We start from the raw sequence: 20586 nt of genomic DNA, 5'->3' as shown, positions 1-20586 counted from the left end.
TTTTAGAAATCATTAGAATATTAGGTAAAAATCATGTTCCATGAAGATATTTTGTAAATCTTCTACTGTAAATATATCAAAACTTAATTTTTGATTAGTAATATGCATTAAGAACTTCATTTGGACAACTTTAAAGGCGATTTTCACAATACTTAGGTTTTTTTTTGGCACCCTCAGATTCCAGATTTCCAAATAGTTGTATCTTAGCCAAATACTGTCCTACAAACCAGACATAAGTGGAAAATTTATTTATTCAGCTTTCAGATGATGTAGAAATCTCAGTTTCACAAAACTGACCCTTGTGGCTGGTTTTGTGGTCCAGGATCACATTTTGACACAGAGAGATGAAAGAGATATTTGCAAACTGAAACTTTGAGACAATATACAGACCTTAGTGATTATGTTTTTTTTTTTTTTTATTTTTTTTTTTTTGTATATTTCTAATGCAGAGCTAATCAACATTTACTGTATATAATCAAATATATATATATGTTTTCTGTCATCCTGTGATAAGTAGTCACATTGTATTACAGAAGATTATTTTAAACACTTGACTAACATAAAATTGGTATGGAGCAAATAAAAAATGCAACTGTTATGCTTACCAAGTGACTAGTTACATGTAATGGAGTTATGTAATTTAGTTACAAAAATAAATGTAACTAATCTGTTACAGAGAAATAATGTGTAATTCAATTTTAATATTTTACACACACACACACACACACACACACACACACACACACAGATTTAGTTGATATATTTCCCAAATTACACTGACTTCTCTAAAATTTGAAACATCAATATTTCAGGAGTTTAGAAAACTGAATAGGACACGTGCTTATTTAATAACTGTTTTATTCGCTTATTTAGTTATCAAAGCTGTTAAACTATATCTTATGATTTCAAATTTGTATTTAACCTCAGAATGATCTCAATTTTTTTTTTTAAAAAGTGCGAAAGTTTGATTTTGCGGTGGCTGTTTTAAAACGAAATTACATAATCTTAATTCAAATGATGAAGGATTCTGAAAGTCTACTGTAAGGTTAACCCTGCCTGCTTTAAATGTTTGAAAATGATTAACAGTTGAAAACAATCATTAAAAATGTAGAAAAGTAATTCTGAAAATAAAGATCATTGGAAAGTTAATGTGAAGTTCAGATCAAGTAGAAACAGCATTTTAAGCTAATATTTGCATCTTAAAAATGCTTTAAACTTTTTTATAATGACCCCCTGCAATTACATGACGGACCACTAGGAGTACAAATCTCCCTGAGAAACGCTGATTTAATACAGCAAGTTCATAAAACTGAACACACTGATGGTATTATGCTGTTGCGGCGTTAGGGACGTCCTGATGTTCTTCACAGGTTCTTGAGTGTGTCTTGACCCTCTGGTTTCTCCAGCCAATGAGGAGGCCAGCTGGCTTTGATACTGGGACGGTCCTTCACCATCTCGTAGTACTCCATCAGTCTGGGACAACGCTCTTTAGGACAGCTGAAACCAGAGCAAACATTAAACCAGCCTGATCTGAACCTTTACCTGATCAATCATTGATCAATCATTAACCCTCATAACGCATTCAACGTCTGCATACTATTTTCACATTCAAAGAATACTGATGAGAAATTTTATTTGAATATCATTGTATTCGGCACGTGTCTGTATATTAACCCCACTGGAACAAAGAGATTTATTTACATTTATAACTCCTGATTGCTCAGCAACAATCTAAATGTATGAAACCTATACATTTATTTCTTAAACGTAACATAAATATTACTTTATGAAAGCCCGTTTCCGCCACTGCATAAAAAAAATAAAAAAGGTAATTGCAACTTTTTACCTCACAATTCAGACTTTTTTTCTCACAAATGTGAGTTTACATCTTGTAAAGTTTACAAGAAAAATGTCCAAATTGCAACCGTTTACATCTTGTAATTCTGACCTTTTTTTTTTTTTTTTTTGCAATTGTGAGTTTAATTCTTGCAACTTTGCGACTTTTTTTCTCAGAACTGTAAAATATAAACTCGCAGTTCTGACTTTTCTCTTGCAATTGTAAGTTTACATGTTGCAGTTCAGACCTTTTTCTTGTCAGAATTGCATCATATAAACCTGCAATTCAGACTTTTTTTCTTGTAATGACGAGTTTACATCTTACAATTCTGATATGTTTTCTCAGAATTGTGTCAGAAACTCACAATTCAGAGTTTTTTCTCGCAATTATGAGTTTACATCAAGTAATTCTTACTTTTTCTTGCAATTGTCAGTTTACATCATGCAATTTGGACATTTTTTCTTGGAAATGTGTCATATAAACTCATAATTCTAACTTTTTTTCTCAGAACTGCATCTACATCTCATAATTCTGACTTTTTTCTTGCAATTGTGAGTTTACATCTTGCAATTCAGACCTTTTTTCTCAGAATTACGAGTTTACATCTTGTAATTCTCTTTTTCTCAGAATTGTGAGATATAAACTCGCAGTTATAAGTGATAAAGTCCAGTTCTGAGGAGAAAAAAACACTGATATGTTCACACCGTTGTGACTTTATTTCTTAGAATTGTGAGATATAAAGTCCAACTCTGACTTTAAAATTCACAATTGCGACTTTTTATCTCACAATTCTGAGAAAAAAGGTTGAAATTACGGGTTTGTATCACGCAATTCTGAAAAACAAAGTCATAATTGTGAGATAAAAAGTATCACAATAACCTTTCTTTATTTTTTATTCAGTGGCGGAAACGGGTTTCCATATTACTTTGAACTCACTTCCACATTAAAAGTAATCAGTTTTTCATGCTGCAAAGGTTCATCAATATATGCACATATTTATGTTTATTAAAAAAAAAAAGTCCAAATGTGTGAGAAATATGGAGAAAAGACTAAATATACTAATATATAAATACTCAGGTTTTTTTAGCGGCAGTGTACCTTCATAGATATTTTACAGAATGTATTTTTGACATCTAATTGTGCTCCATACAAACCCGGGTCAAAAATAACCCAAACACAAAACACATTATATCTCTAAAATAATAATTGAAAAAAAAAAAAACACCAAATCTGTATTTTGAGGGTCTCCAAACATCTGCAAAGTTTTGTTCATTTGCATTGTTTAGATTTTTTTAATGTATCTCTTCTGTCAAAACTGACCCAATTGCGTTATGAGGGTTAAACGTCCTGTCATTAAAAAATTATTTATATTCAGAGCGATTCACTCACTGAAGATATGGTAAATACGCAATGACGGGAAAACAAACCACATCTGCCATGGTGAAGTTCTTGCCAGCGAGGTACGAGCCTTTACCCATCTGATGAACAGATCACTCATCGTTAGTGAAGATTCATTATTATCCCTACAAATACACTATTAAAGACAAGATTTCATTCAGTGCAATCAACGTGCATTCATAATGCGTTCTGCTTCTGTGATTTGTGAATAACTGACTTCATCAGTGAGTTTGCAATGGATTGTGGGGCATCTGCACTTCTGAGGAGACTTTTGGACCAAAGCCTAAAGGTCAAGTTCACCCTCCATAACTCTACTCATTTTACTGATAAGATTTAAAGTTGCAATTAATTGCAAAAGTCACCTAAAACAATAACTAAGTGATTATATTTAGATGAAAAGAATAATACTGATGAGTCATTCACAATGAGACTGTAAATTTGAATAATAAAGTCATGATTTATACGATCAATAAATATCATTAAAACCCAACCTTCTCCAAATATCCCTCCCACAGTTTGAGCTCGGTGATTAAATTCTCTTTATTCCTCTTCAGAGCCGATTCAAGTCTCTCTCCTTCAGGAACATACCACTCATAGAAAGCCACATAAGCTGAACAAAAAAAGGCTTTTATGGCTCATATGTTTTCATATAGTATAAAGTTATTCTTACGTTTACTTGATTAAAATCTAAGATTTGACAGCAAAAAGACATGTGTAGCATGAGCTGAAGGTGGACATTTGTATGTTTGTTGACTGTTGAGGGCACTTACACAATTTCTGCTGCAGGTTTTCAGTCTCAAATATTCGCTGGTAGACGAGCGCTTGTTCAGCCGGGTCATCAGGGATCAGACGGGTGCCTTGAGACTTAAACGTGCTCTAGAAACCAAAAACACACCATCATGCATCAGTCTGGGACGCGAGACTCATCTGTAGTGTCTGGATCTAATACTCTATTACAAAAAAATAAATTAGTATTACTTTTCTGACATGTTTATTTGATATTTTTCAAGGTTTTTGAAGTAAATTATGTCCATGTGTAACTTAAATGAACCAAACCTTCTCACATCAAGCAATATAGAGTCAGAATCTCAAATACATTAAGACTGGGACAAAACGGGACAACAAATTCATTGTAGATTTTTTCATCATCTTCATGTATAACAGACCCTAAACTGACACAGTAACAGAAAAACATGAGATAGATTAGATTATCTTAATGGGTTTTACGAATATTTTGCTTTTTTTTTGCATGCAAAAGTTTTTCAGAGAACGCAAAAGTCTTGCGAATGAATGCAAAAACACTGAAATATTACCGTTTCCTGTTCTTGATTACTTGTGCAGAGTGCCCTAAATAAAACACATTCGGCAATAAGGAAGTAATCACACATTTATTAAACACTTTCACATGCAACATTTATTGATATGCGACCTTATTTTATGGAGACGCGTGCACTTTAACATACTCTAGCTTTATTGTTCTTGAATGACTCAGATAAACTGACATGTTCCCTGTAATGGTCTGTTTGTGTAAAGTGGATCATGACTGATGATTTCACTGACTAACGGTTATGCAATGATTTACAAACAGATTGTTAGCACTGAATCTGCACAGACCAGATTTACACCAACTTCCCCAAAACGCTCTTTACATGTTACAATCATTGTTTATTAATGTGTTGTTATTATAATAAAGACTATTTCCACCATGAAATATAAAAAATGTAAGCTAAAAAGTCGCAACCCAGCAAACACAGAACTCTCCTCTAAACATTAGTTTTTAGGTTCTATTTTTTGCAGCCATAAAATAACATTCCCAGAACGTTGCATTTATTTATAACCTAAAAATCACTTATTCAGAACATTCCCTAATGGTTATTCTCTAATTCATCTTTCCAATGAATTGATGTTTTTGTGTAATGACCTATACCAAAGTCCCTTTAAAGCTATTTTATATTTAAGGGTATTCTTTTGCTTTTACACAGCCCTGAAAATCGTTTATACAGCATTTACAGAAATACAGAAATTAGATCAATCAAAACGCTATTTATATTATAATACTGAGACAGGGTTAAGCATAGAGGAATAACAAATTCGCGGGTTTGCTTCATCTTCATTTACTGCGCGCCTTTTTTCCACAGAGAGCCGCGCGCCCGCGGAATTTAAAAATTAACGGTCATTTCGTTTTACTGGCTGACTGACTCGCTCGTTTATCGAGCTCTTTATTGAATGATTATTTAAAATTAATATAGTTACCAGAGTAAATATGACTTCGGGGGAATTTGACATGCCTAACTGAAGAGAACATAATGCTAATCAAGAAGTTTTTGTTTACGGATCAAAGAAGAATATGTTCCGCTGTACAAACTACACTTTTGTGGTAAGAAATGAATGTACTGACATCCATACTTAAAGTCAAGTAATTGTTATTTGACTTAAAACTAACGTTCTATTTCCGTTAAGAAAATTTTCCTTTGGGAACCAAAAATGTACCTTTTTATTTATTTTTATCTAGTGAGTTGATTACAGACTGACCATCTTCTGATTTATAAGAATATAACATGTTTGAATTGCGTGACGGGACACTGATTTATATTATAAAGCACCCGTAACGGTTTATAAATATCTGAATCACGTAACACGCCCCTCTGTCAAATGCCACGCCCCTCGTGTGTTTTACCTCCAGGTACAGACACGCGGCAAACGACTCGTTCACGACGATGTCCCCGTGCTTGAAAGTCGGGACCTGCAAATAAAAGTGCAATATTAAAAAAAGTTTGTAAACTGTTCTGTCGCTGAATTATAACTGCATACATAGTGGAAGCTCAATGCAATCATATGAAATCATAAACAACACGAGTCTGTAATGCATTTGAACGCACCTGGCCTCTGGGATTGAGAGCTTTCACTTCTTCACACTTGTGTTCGTTCTTTTCAAAGGACAAGTGTTTTTGTTTGTATCCCTGCAGCAGCTTCTCCTCCAGCGCGATCATGACTCTCCAGCACGGCGGAGAACCGGAGGTCCAGTACAGCATTATGTTCTGCGCCATGACCGCTAATATCACGCTTAATTAGGAAATAAGACTGTGCGCACTGTGCAGAACAGACCGCAGATTTTAGTGCGCCACGGTGAATCTGACAAACGCCTATAAGCGCGTCCACTGAGGGGGGCGGGGATACGCCATCTGCTGGCCGGAAATGGAATTACGGCTTCTGTTTTGAATGGGAACAATACCATAGCAATACTGAACAGTGGTATTAGAGGGTTGTATCAATGAAGAAATATCCTTTTGAAGAAATTAATAAATAATAATAACAAAGTATAAATAAATAAAATAAATAATTACAAATAAACTACTAAGTGATAAGTAAAAATGAAAAAAAAAAAGAAATAAATATACACTAAAAATAATAAATTAAAAAATATTTTAAAAATAACCAATAAAACAAAAATAGTAAAATGACAAAAAAAAAAATACTGAAAATAAAATAAAATAAAGACAATATCATTAATAAAAAAAGGAAAATAAACAATAATAAATAACGGAAACCAATAAAATATAATGAATGAAAAATAAATGTAAATAATAAAAAAACAACTAATAATAATTACAAATAAAAAACACAAAAACAAAGAAAAATAAATGAATAAAGAAAATAAAAAAATAATACTAATAAAATTTAAATAAAATAATTTAAAAATAAAAACACTAAATAACAATAAATAAAAATGAAAATAAACAAAACAATTAAATAATCTAATCAAATAAAAATGAAAATAAATAACAATATAAAATTAAAAAGAAAAAAAAACCAAAATCATAAATAAAAAGGGAAATAAACAATAATGGAAACAAATGAATTAATGAAAAATAAATAAAAATAAAAACAGCTAAATAAAAGAATAAAAAACTAAAAAACAGAATAAATGAAAAATAAATAAATAAAGGAAATAAGCAAACAAATAAATAAACAATACTATAAATGAAATAAAAATATGAGAAATAAATATACACTAATAATAACAAATAAAAAATATTTAAAAAATAACCAATAAAATAAAAATAGTAAAAAGACAAATAAAACATTTTTAAAAATAGACATATACAAAATAAATAAAAATAACAATAACAATAAATTTAAATAAAATTAAAAATAAAAATGCATAAAATAAAAGGTATATAAAATAGAAAAATAATAAAAATAAAACAATAAAATAAAAAAATAACAATAATAATAAATAAATTAAAATAAAAAAAAATATATATAAATAAAACAGAAAACAAATAATAAGGAAAGGAAAAGACGTGATGTGTGGCCAAGTATGGTGACCCATACTTGGAATTTGTGCCGTGTATTTAACCCATCCAAGTGCACACACACCCGGAGCAGTGGGCAGCCATATTGCTATCGCTGCGGCGCCCGGGGAGCAGTTGGGAGATCGGTGCCTTGCTCAAGGGTCTCACCTCAGTCGTGGTATGGACCTGGGACTTGAACCCACAACCTTTAGGTTACAAACAAAAACATGCATTCATATAAAAATATTCATATGCATTCAATGGCCTATTTAGTTTTTGATCGATTAACACTGCAATACATTTATTACTCTCTACAGGTGTCAGAAACACAGATCCAATCACACGGCGCCAGCTGTCTTACTTCAGAAAGGGTTTTATTGCAGGGTGTGACACATGCAGATCAAAGTGAAAAATGTAACCGTACAAGGCTTCAATTCTGCAAAATGAGTTCAGATTCCATGTGTTGAAAGAAAGAAAAGGCAAGTAAAACCAAACACAAGTCTCTGTTCAAACACTGTAAACTAAACTAGTCTTAACTGCTGCTGTGCGTGGCGTTTATGGCTTCGGTTGTCTTTCTTAAATTAACATGTACAGAAAAAAACAATAACTATCAGACACCAAATCTACAGAAATTACAAAAGAAAACAACAGGGCATTAACATTTACAGTCTTCAAAAATACTTTCACCATTTTGTACATTTAGAATACGTTTTGGAGACAGAACGCGTCTGATGTAGAGTTCATACAAATCCTTACTTGTTCATAAAAGTCGCTTTCCCATAATAATAATAATGGACGTTAAGGTGCAACGTAGCTCTCACGACAGCATGAACCGACACAAAACTCACAAACGGAAAGTAAATGCATGTGAAACATCTCAGAAACATGAATGAGTGACTTACAGTCCATTACTTTGTTATTCTAGTTCCTTCTGTGTCAAAGGCACATTGAAATCTGCTATAAAATACTCAAATGTCTCTGATGCTTAAAGAACCAAAACAAGAAACACCAGTATTATATGTGTCATTTAACCCTCATGATGCATTCAAAATCTGATATTATTCTCATGCAAATAATCATTTTATTAAACAGTCATATTAATGAGTGAATGTGGGGGAAAAAATCAGTGTTTTGAACATTATCACCACATTTACCCTTTAATTATTAATTTAAAAAAAAAAGATTTTTTTTATTTAAATTTCAAATTACACACGGACCAGACCAAAAAAACTAAGATGCAAAATATCTAGATATTTTTGTCAATGTTGACAAGAAATTTCACTTGAAAATATCATTGTGTGAAATTTATAAGAACATATCATTTGAGAATTATCAGTATTACCCCCACTGGAATGAATGGAATTTAAATTTATAATTCATGATTGCTCAAAAACATATTTATAGTTATTTCTATCAAAACAACAAATATTTCTCAAAGTTTTCAGTCAAAATAAATTCTTTTATTTGCATAAACATTCACTTTCAGCTTTAAAATGGTCTGTTTTTCCTGCTGCAATGGTTCAAATTTAGTCTAAAAGTGTGTGAGATATGGAGAATTTAACAGAATTTTTTTATCACTAATATAACTGCATAGATAATTTTACAAAAGTATTTTTGACATCTAATGGAGCTCCACACAAGCCCGGGTCAAAAATGACCCGAACATGAAACGCATCTGAAAAAGTAAAATAAATAAACCAAAAAAAAAAAAAAAAAATCAAATAAAGCACATTCATGATATCATAAAAATAAAATAAATTATTTTGATGATTTTAATATTTTCACTAAGTGTTTTTGTATTTTAGATGGTTTTTATTTGACTGTTTAATTGTTTTTATTATTACCGTTATTTATTTTAAATTTGACATGTTTATTTCATTAGTTTTTGTTTTTTCTTCTTTAACATACTTTTATTTTACGTTCATTTTCACCATTTTGTTGTTGTTGTTGTTGTTAGAAGTATTTCAAGATAAATAAAATAAAAAATAAACAAACCATGTATATTCTGAGGGTCTAAAAACTATGCATTGTTTAGAAATTATTATGCATTTCTTCCAGGTCAAAACAGATGCATTATGATGGTTAAACATGCAATATAGTGAAAGAAATAGTAAATGTGAGCAGCTGAGATGAAAAAGTCACTGTGTGAGTCTGTGTATATCTCAAATGTGTTTAACTGTCTGAAATCCACATCTAGAATTTAAAAAATAAACATATTTAGTGTCTCTTATAAAGTTGTACCTTCATATTGTGCATCTAACAATAAATAATCCACAGTTTTGCTGATCTGACGGATGCAAACATAAAGTGAATCGAGTGACTAAACATTTAAAGCCACATTTCAGCATACGTTTTGAAGTTTTAAATAGAAATAATTCCAAGTCAGCGACGGTCAAACCCTGAGTTAGTGTTCAGTCGGGGTAAAAAAACATCTTTTGTTGAACTAAACACACTTCTGTAAAGGGATTCTATTTATCACAGTGACGGCCTGTGATTGGCTGGTGAGACGGGTATGTAATGAGAGGGCGTGGCTTACAATCAAACACACACGCGATGGAGGCGGAGCTTTGCTGATTATTAAAATGGTGTTTTTACTGCGGTATCTTGGCGAGTCTGTTGTCCTGAGATGAGTTCTGCTGAAGGCAAAAGCGTCAGTGTGGTTCGGACGGGACGTCCCGTTACACCGGCATCTCTGACGTGTCCAATCCCAGCGCTTGAGCTTCTTCTGCGGTCAGACCGCCCTTCAGAGTCCTCCTCACTGACACACAATCTTAGCATTAGTCACACAAAAACAACTCTATTATATTTGATAGGTGAATATTTAAGGCTCTAAATGATGAACAAGATCAAAACTTACAATCTATTCCACGCCTTCTGTCTGATTGATAGTTTAGTTTTTTATCTAGTAAAATGTTTTTTAGTGTAATTGTACAAACGTCCAGCTTCAGCTGCTGCTTCACGTGTCTTTTTGCTGTCAAATCTTTACTGATTTTATCAAGTAAACGTAAGAATAACTTATGAAGAACTTTTAAATTGTTATAATAGAACTGTTAAATTCAATTTTTTTTTTTCAAATTATTGATTTAAAACTTAACATTTTGATGTTTTATTGAAGTGCTTTGATATTTATTTTCAAATTATTTATTTATATTAATATTCGATTTTTATTAATTTTACTGTTTTTTAATTTGAACATTATTTTATTTTTTACATTTTTATGTTGTTTATTTATTTTTTAACATGTTTATTTGATTATATTTATTTTCGAATTACTTATTTTAATTAATTATTAGTTTTTTATTAATTTTACTGTTTATTAATTTGAACATTATTATTATTATTTATTTTACATTTTTGTGTTATGTTGTTTTATTTATTTTTTAACGTTTATTTGATTATATTTATTTTCAAATTACTTATTTATTTTAATTAATTATTAGTTTTTTATTCATTTTACTGTTTATTAATTTGAACATTATTTTATTTTATTTTTTTTACATTTTTATGTTGTTTATTTATTTATTTAACATGTTTATTTTATTATATTTATTTTCTAATTATTTATTTTAATTAATTATTTGTTTTTTTTATTAATTTTACTGTTTTATTAATTTGAAGATTTTTTTTTTTACATTTTTATGTTATGCTTTTTATTTTTTTAACATGCTTATTTGATTATATTTATTTTTAAATTATTTATTTATTTTAATTAATTAATTGTTTTTATTCATTTTGCTGAGTGTTTATTAATTTGAACATTATCATTATTATATATATTTTTTTTTTCATTCATTTTTTCATTTTTATTATGTGTTTTTATTTTTATTTATTTTTTTAACATGTTTATTTTCATCACAATTATTTTGGTTGTTAGTAGTATTTTAAGGAGGAAAAAAAACTTAAAAAAACACAGAAATTTAACTAAATCATAAAAAAAACAATCAAAATAAAGCACTTAGGTAACATTTATATCATAAAAATAAAATAAAATATTTTAATGATTTTATTCATTTTCACTATGTGTTTTTTTTGTTTTTATTTGATTGTTTAACTGTTTTTATTATTACCATTATTTATTTTAAATGTTACATGTTTGCGATGTATTTTATTTTATAAGATTTGGTCTTTTTTATTTACCATATATATATATATATATATATATATATAGCTTTTTTTTAACATGTTTATTTTCATCACCAGTTTGTTGTTGTTGTTAGTACTATTTCAAGATACACTAAATCATCTGAGGAAAAAATCTAAAAAAAAAAAAAAAAATCTGAAATTTAAATAAATCATAAAATAAAAAAAAACAATCAAAATAAAACACTTGGAAAACATTCATAACATCATAAAAATAAAATAAATTATTTATTGATTTTATTAATTTTCAGTTTTTTTTTATTTCAGATTGTTTTATTTGATTGTTTCAGTGAATTAAATTTAACATGTTTGCATAAAATTTTATTTTATTAGTTTTTGTCTTTTTTATTTTCATCACCTTTTTTGTTCAACATTCATAATATAAAAATAAAATAAATTATTTTAATGATTTTATTAATTTTTACTAAATGTGTTTAATTTTAGATAGTTCAATTGTTTTTATTATTACCATTATTTATTTTAAATTTTAAATGTTTATGATGCATTTTATTTTATTAGTTTCTGTCTTTTTTATTTACCTTATATTATATTCATCTAATGAAATTTTTATGATTTATAATCTATTTAGAATCTATTTTAATCACCTTTTATATTGTTTGTCAATATAAAAACTAAAGCAGCTTGGCTTCATCTGATTCTCCAGACGTTTATTAGATCATCTCTCAATCATGTTTGGTTCATTTCAATCTCATCTTACTAAAACATATTACTGGAGATACAAAATTCCATTTTTTTAATCAAAAGTCAAGAGACAAACGTACGTGATTTGCGGTTTGCGCGTGAGCGTCGTCGTTCGCGGGGTTGCGCTCGTTCTCTGGGACTCTGAGTGGCCGATCGTACGATTCTCTCCATGATCTCGTCGGCACCGTCGTCCGTCGCGCACTGGGGCTCTTCGTTCGCTGCGGCCCATGCGGTGCGGCCTACAGAGACAGATGAGGATGTTTGGTGGATTTATCTGAATGTGTTTCTACATATAAACAGTGATGTAATGTGCGTGTCTGACCTCTGCTGGCGCGTGTGCGCGTGCGCAACCTCAGGCCCGTCATCCCGGCGCTGTCGCTGTCGGCGCTCTGCAGGCTTCCCTTCAGCACGGCCTTCATCTGCTCGTGTTCGGCCGCGTCTTCAGCGTGACACAAACCCTGCGGCTCCGTCTGCGGCCCCACGGGAGGAGCCGCACTAACACTGCTGACGCCGCCACTGCTGCTGCTCACACACACACGACCCGCCTGAACACACACACACACACACACACACACACATCACTAACTGATTATACAGGAACATATTCACAGTCATTTAGAACAGCGTTTCCCAAACCAGGGTTCAAGAGGTGATGAAAATAGTTCATAAATCATTCAAATGTAAAATTACAAAATTACTAAAACCATAAACATGTAAAAACAATCAAAATAAAACACTAAAATGTAAACATACAAAAATGTCAAATTAAAATAAATGAATGTTTGAAAATATAAACAAACACTAAAATCTAAATACATCATAAAAATGTCAAACTAAAATAAATGAAACATTTCAAAATAAAAACAATCAAAATGTAACACTTATTAAAATTGAAATAAATCATAAAAATTAAAATAAATAATTTTAAAACACATACAATAAAATTAAAATAATGTTAAAATAAATACAAAACATGCTTAGTAAAAAATTATAAAATAAATAATAATTAAAATAAATACATTACTTGAAAAAATAAATAAATAATTAAAATAAAATATAAAAAAAAGTCCCTGGGGTTCAGGAAGTGATGAAAATAGTTCATAAATCATTAAAATGTAAAATAAAAAAATACTAAAACCAACAATGTGTCAAAAACACACATTATAAAAATGTAAAAACAATAAAAATAAAACACAAAAATTTAAATATATAAAAATGTAAAATTAAAATGAATATTTGAAAATAAAAACAAACGCTAAAATCTACTAAAATCCACTAAAAATCCACTAAAATACATCATAAAAATGTCAAATTAAAATAAATGAATCATTTAAAAAAATAAAAACAATCAAAATGTAACACTTATTAAAATTTAAATAAATCATAAAAATATAAAAATTAAAATCATTTTAAAACATCAATTTAAATAAAACACAACTGAAGTAAAATAATGATAAAAATAGTTCATAAATCGTAAAAAAATGTAAAATTACAAAGCTACTAAAACTAGAAATATATCAATTAAAAAAAGACATCATAAAAATGTAAAAACAATCTAAATAAAGCTCTAAAATTTAAATATATAAAAATTAAAATAAATTAATATTTGAAAACAAAAACAAATACTAAAATCTAAATACATCATAAAAATGTAAAATTAAAATAAATGAATAATCTCAAATTAAAAACAAAATAAATAATAAAAATAAAATTTAAATAAATATTTTTGAAACACGTAGATTTAAATGTAACAAAAAAATAAGATCATGCAAAAATAAAAACATAAAATCCTTAGCAAAAATTATAAAATCATACATAATAATTAAAATAATTACATTATTTGAACAAATTTAAATAAAATACTAAAATATATACAAATAATAATTATAATAAATAAAAAAAATTTTATTAATTGTTTATTAAATTATAATAAATAGTAAATAAGAATTTAAATTAATTTAATTTAAAATAACTCAAAAATAAAAAAGCTACATAAAACACTTATTTGTTGAATTTTTAATATATTTTAATATTTTATTAGTTTATCTGCAAACCGTATGACCATTAAACAACATCAAAGAACAATGAATGTAAATGTGTTGTTAAATTACTAAAAAAATTTGAGAGGACTAAGACACACACACACACAAACCAGACGAAATCAAGACAAAAACACAGCTGAGCACTTCCAGGTTAGAAAGGCCACACCTGCGAGCACACGTGCAGATCTGAACAGAGTTATACACTGATACTCCAAGCGATTAAAACATAATGGTTAATATCCATCAGACAAACGCACACCATCATACCTCACTGTCCTCTTCATCATCCGTCTGTGGTGAGAAACATAGAAACCAACCATCAGCAGACGCCTACAGTCTCAAACAGTGTGTGTCTGATTGTCATACGAGCAGATCTACGAATATTCATCAACCTCGCCCACATAAGTGCATAATCAGAACTCTAGCTCCACCCACGTGACTGAATAATCAGAACTCTAGCTCCACCCACGTGACTGAATAATCAGAACTCTAGCTCCGCCCACGTGACTGAATAATCAGAACTCTAGCTCTGCCCACATGACTGAATAATCATTTATAGTCCCGCCTACATCTCTGGAAACTTTAGCTCCGCCCATATGACTGAATGATCAACTCTAGCTCCGCCCACACCACTGAATGATGGCAGGGTGTTAAAAATGTACAATTAAAATAAATTATTTTAAAATAAAAGTATTCAAAAAGAATATTTATTAAACATTAAAATAATTAAAAATAAAGATAAACAAAGATCAAATATAGATAAAAATAAAGATAAATAAATAAATAAAACACTTAATACAATTTATTTAAATTACAAAATATTAATTATTTTTTAAATAAAATCAAAAACAAATTAATAAAAAATTAATCATACAAATAAATGATTTTAAAATAAAGCCAATAAAAAACTTACTAAAATAAATTAAAATCATAAAAATGAAAAAAAAAATGAAAAAAGTCTTTGAAAAACAACAACAAAATACAAAAAAATTATAGAAAATAAAAAAATTATCATTTTAAAAGAAAGACAATCAAAATGAACATTAAAAAATCAATTAAAATCATAAAATTGTAAAATAAGTAATTTTAAAATAAATAATTTAAATAAAATACTAAAAATGTATTAAAATCATAAAAATGTAAAATAAATAATTTAACAACAAAAGCAATATCTGAATAAAATACTTACTAAAACAATTAAAATCATAACAACATAAAAAAAAAATCTGTTTAAAATATGAACAATCAAAACAAAATACTAAAAGTTAAAACGCTAAAAATGTAAAAAAAAAAAACAACAACATAATTTTACAAAAATCTAAATAGAACACTTACTGAAAATTCATTAAAATAAATAATGAATAAATCCAAAAAATGTAAAATCACAAAATTGTAAAATTAATATAAATAATTTAAAAATAAAAACAATCAAAATGAAATACGAAATATTAAAAATCATAAAAATGTCAAAAACAATAAAATAATCAAAAACAGTCAAAACCAGTGAATATAAAACTCTATCCCCGCCCACATCACTAAATGAGAGCTCTAGCTCCGCCCACATCACTGAATAATGAGAACTCTAGCTCCAAAAAAAAATCCAAAAAAATGAAAATCACAAAATTGTAAAATTAAAATAAAACATTTTAAAATAAAAACAATGAAATGAAATACTAAACATTAATTGAAATCATAAAAAATGTAAAAAAAAAAATCCAAAACAGTCAAAACCAGTAAATAAGCAAAACTCAGCTCAAAAAGTCAAAACAAAACACAAATTTTTTAATGAACTAAAATCATAAAAACGTAGAATAAAAATAAATAATTGTCAAATAATAAAAGCCATCTTTAGTTTTGAACGTGTGGATCTCACCTGCGTGCTGATGTCTGTGATCATCTTTCCTCGCGTCTTGTTTCTCTCTCTGTGATCGGCGCGTTTCTGTTTCTGCTGGAGGACGCGGTCGCGTGTGGTTCTGTACTCCAGAGCGAACTCGCTGATGAGTTTACTGAAGCGAGTCACGCTGATTTCACGAACGCTGTACACGGGGTGACCCAGAAACAGCAGAAACGAATGAAACCTGCCACAGAAACAACACCATTAATACAACTTCACTCCCATCATGTCTGAAATCTTGATCCAGCTGTTCTGCTGGACATCAGACCACGTGACCTCTGACCTCTGTCGCTCACTGATCACCTGTTCATGATCCTGCGGTGGACTGTTTTGAGGATGATGATTCTCTCGGCGCAGTCTTTCAGGAAGTCCGACATCTTCTGCTTCAGCGCCGGCTTCATCTCGTGCTTTGCGATGACTTTCAGGTGGTCCCATGATGCTTTGCAGCGCCACTCCATCTGAGTCAGAGTCTCCTGCAGCTGGTCGAAATCCACCTGAGGACCCAAGACACAAACGCAGACGCCGCACCAGAGTTACTCATAGTAATATATTATTATATTATATTACATTTCAGTTTTTGTTCAAGTCTTAGTAAATGTTTTTGTCATTTTTATTCGTTTTTTTTTAATGTCTATATAGTTTTAATTACTTCTTATTTTTTATTTTTTATTTTTTTTTTCCTCATTTGCAAATTTTCTAATTGTTATTTATTTTTGTTTTTAAATTCTATATAGTTTTTAGATAATTTTATTTTATCTAATAATTTTTTATTCCTTATTTGCAAGTTGTTTCCATTTGTTTTTATTACTTTTTTATTTTATTCATTTTTATTTTATTTAATGCATTTTTATCACTCATTTATTAGTTATTTTAAATATCTATATAGCTTTTTTTCCTCTTTGCAAGTTTCTCTTATTTGTTATTTGTTTTTTGTCTATAGCTTTGTATTATTTTCATTTTTATTTTATAACATTTCTCATTATTTTTCTTATTCCATCAGTTTTTCTAATTTTTATTCTTTTTTTTTAAATATGAGTTTTTATACATTTTTGTTTTTGTATTTTTTTTTATACATTTTTGTTTCGTATATATAATTTTATTTAATTATATTTTATTCCTCTGCAAGTTTTTGTCATTTGTATTAGTTTAATGTCTGTACAGTTTTTATTGCTTTTATTATTATTTTATTTTACTTTTATTTAATACATTTTATTCCTCATTTGCAAGGTTTTTACATTTGTATTAGTTTTTTTTTTTAAGTTTTAATTTCATAATTTGTTAATTTTTATTTAAACAAATATATATATGAATAAATATATAAATAATACATGTCTCTATTGTTGTTATGTTAATTTTAATTTAATTTAATTTTAATTAATTTGTATTCCTCATTTGCAAATGTGACATTTTAGTGTCATTTTATTAGTTATGTTTAATGTCTGTACAGTTTTTAGAAATGTATTTAATAAACATTTGTGTACAGTTTTTATTACTTTTTATTCTTTATTTAATGCATTTTCATTCCTCATTTGCAAGGTTCTCTCATTTGTATTAGTTTTTTTAATGTCCACATAGTTTTTATTTCTTATTTTGTTAGATTTTTTAAACTAAAAAACTTACATGTCTGTATTTTTGTTGTTCATTTTTATTTTATTTAATGAATTTGAATTCTTCATTTGCAAGTTTGACATTTTAGTGTCATTTTATTAGTTATTTTAATGTCTGTACAGTTTTTATACATTTTTTGAATGGTATTTATTTTAATTCATTAAATTTTTTTCAGTTAACATTAATTTTGTTTCAAGTAACAAAATTATTTAATGCATTTGTATTTCTCTTTTGTTTTTCTCATCACTTTTCTTATTCCATCAGTTTTTCTCATTTTTATTAGTTTTTTTAAAATGTAAATATATATATTTTTTAATGAATTGTTGTTTTTATTTTATTAGTTTTTATATTACTTATTTTTAATGTCTATATAGTATACTGAATTATTTTTATTCCTCTTTGCAAGGTTTTCTCATTTGTATTAGTTTGTTTAATGTCTATAGTTTTTTATTTCTTATTTTGTTCATTTTTAACAAAAAAATTACATTTCTATATTGTTAATGTTAATTATTCTTTTATTTAATTAATTTGTATTCCTCATTTGCAAGTTTGACATTTTAGTGTCATATTATTAGTTCTGTTTAATGTCCGTACCGTTTTATTTAATAAATATTTGTAGTTTTCAATTGTAAGTCACTTTGGATAAAAGTATCTGCTAAATTAACACATTTATATTTATTATATTTATTTTATTTATTACAAAATATATTTTTTCCACAGTTAACATTACTTCTATTAATTATCAATAACAAAATTGTTGTTTTGATGGTTTTGGAGTAAGACGATGCATGTGCATTGCGTGTCACCTTAGCGGAGCGTGTGACGGCCCCGATCTCAGAGTACAGGTCTGTGCTGTCGGGGAAATTCTCCACCACGATACTGCAGACGTGATGCAGGAGCGACTGCTTATGAACCGTGTCCTTCACTTCAGGAACCTTCTCCAGATACGTCAGATCGAAGCCTTTGGCCTGCGCAAACATCAGCGTCACGTCATCAGATCAGACGCTTATTATACACGAATATACTGAGTCAATTCAAACCCTGCTAATAAAGCGTTTTAGTGTGCGTCGTGTTAAAATCTTACACTGGAGCCGTTCAGGAAGTTCCCGATCGCTAGCAGAGTCGATAAGATGAAGCGCAGCGTTTTGTTCTTCTCCAGCTGATCCATGCCCTCCTTCAGGTCCTGTAGCGGCTCTGCCACTTCCTGTCAAAAGGCAAACACCGCATGATTAATTGTCATTGTTTACTATGAATACAGCTACTATTAGTTTTATTAAAAGTTTAAAGTCATTTTTATTTTGTATTTTCTGTTAAAGTTTTAGTAATTTTAATGTATATTTTTGACATTTTTATTATTTATGTTTTTTTTAAATGTCTATATATTTTTTTATTAATTAAACATTTTTAATTATTTTTCAATTTATTATTATTAATTTTAAATGTTTTGTTTCAGGTAACTTTTATTTTAAATTAATTTTTTTTTTTTTTTTTTTGGTTTTAGTTTTACCACAATAACCCTGATAATTATTTAACCTGTTAAATGCCATGTAATTTTGACAGCGCATGAAAGATGAAGCAGCACTTTGAGCAGATGAAATACGGGACGTGTTTTATACGCAGGTACAGATCTGTGAAAATCCACATTCCTGTGTCTTCAGGACCTTAGATGAAGGAGAAAACAAATGTGTTTCTGGTTATTGAGTCTTTTGTTTGTAGCACACTTTGTTCCTCTCCATCAAGACGACTGAAAACATCTCCTGCGTCAGAGCAACGATAAAACACCACAACCTGAGGAATGCTGGAAACTTCACATAGAGAGAGAGAGAGGTGGGAATGTTGTGTGCTTAAAGGTCTCTGATCGTCTTCACTAACACTTTCACCTCTGCAGGTAAAGAGAGTGTGTGAACCGGACATCAACAGAGTCCAATATCAATACGTATGAAAGTGTCACACTGTGATACTTTCAGAACACTGACCTGTGTTTGGTCTGCTCTTCATACATCTTAAGTGAGTTGAAAAAATGTTTAATCATTGTTGTTATACTATTAAATTGTAGTAGTATTTTACTGTGTTTACTGTGTTTTTGATCAAATAAAAGCAGCTTTGGTGAGCAGGAGAGACTTAAGCGTTTGCTCACCTTCTCTGACGCTTCATAGTCGAGTTTGAAGGCCCAGAGCTGCAGGCGCGCTGAGAGCTCACTGATGGAGGACAGGTTCAGCAGGAACTGCTCCGCGCTGCCCAGCGGAATGTCAGGATTTGCCAGCTGAGCCTCTTGGATTTTCTGCGTCTCTTCCTCTGTGGGAATCATCGTCAGGATTTTCTACAGTAGAGAGAGAGAGATGAGAATGAGTTTCCTGCATTATTTCCCACAGAACATGTTACATTATAACAATTTAAAATGTCACAATGTAACATTCTAAAATGGTAAAATTTAACAGTCCAAAATGACTAACTGTAACATTCTAAAATGGCAAAATATAACATTCTGAAATGTTGAAATGACCAAATGTAATGTTCTAAAATGGCAAAAAGTAACGTTCTCAAATGGCAAAATGTAACATTCTGAAATGGAAAAAAATGTAACATTCTAAGATGGGGAAATGTAACATACGGAAATGGCCAAATGTAACATCCTAAAAAAGCAAAATGTAACATTCAGAAATGGCTAAA

General features: G+C 29.2%; 2 protein-coding genes across 5 annotated transcripts in view; both read right to left on the bottom strand.

Annotated features, from left to right (window-relative positions):
- Window positions 1-398: 398 nt before the first annotated feature.
- LOC127181940 (glutathione S-transferase A-like) lies at window positions 399-6381 on the bottom strand. Its single transcript, XM_051136969.1, has 6 exons — window positions 6115-6381; window positions 5913-5978; window positions 4006-4111; window positions 3727-3845; window positions 3227-3315; window positions 399-1497 (listed from the first exon to the last, which is right to left on the bottom strand). Exons 1-6 carry the CDS (start codon window positions 6280-6282, stop codon window positions 1365-1367), a joined length of 681 nt encoding a protein of 226 aa, XP_050992926.1. The 5' UTR covers window positions 6283-6381; the 3' UTR covers window positions 399-1364.
- A 1502-nt stretch (window positions 6382-7883) lies between these two features.
- Window positions 7884-20586, bottom strand: part of fhod3a (formin homology 2 domain containing 3a) — a 72914-nt gene continuing 60211 nt past the window's right edge. For 3 of the 4 annotated variants that reach the window (XM_051136961.1, XM_051136963.1, XM_051136964.1), the window contains 9 exons: window positions 20054-20236; window positions 19001-19120; window positions 18723-18884; window positions 16612-16802; window positions 16288-16492; window positions 14682-14705; window positions 12695-12917; window positions 12453-12611; window positions 7884-10288 (listed from right to left, as the gene is read on the bottom strand). In XM_051136961.1, coding sequence (XP_050992918.1) covers window positions 10209-10288; window positions 12453-12611; window positions 12695-12917; window positions 14682-14705; window positions 16288-16492; window positions 16612-16802; window positions 18723-18884; window positions 19001-19120; window positions 20054-20236 — 1347 coding nt within the window. In that variant the 3' untranslated portion in view covers window positions 7884-10208. The remainder of the gene's footprint in view (window positions 10289-12452; window positions 12612-12694; window positions 12918-14681; window positions 14706-16287; window positions 16493-16611; window positions 16803-18722; window positions 18885-19000; window positions 19121-20053; window positions 20237-20586) is intronic. The other variant, XM_051136962.1, reaches the window with a different exon arrangement.

This window comes from Labeo rohita, chromosome 19 (assembly GCF_022985175.1).
Source record: "Labeo rohita strain BAU-BD-2019 chromosome 19, IGBB_LRoh.1.0, whole genome shotgun sequence".
Lineage (NCBI taxonomy): Eukaryota > Metazoa > Chordata > Actinopteri > Cypriniformes > Cyprinidae > Labeo > Labeo rohita.
Note: the sequence above shows the minus strand (reverse complement) of the source record. Positions and strands in the feature narration are given on the sequence as shown.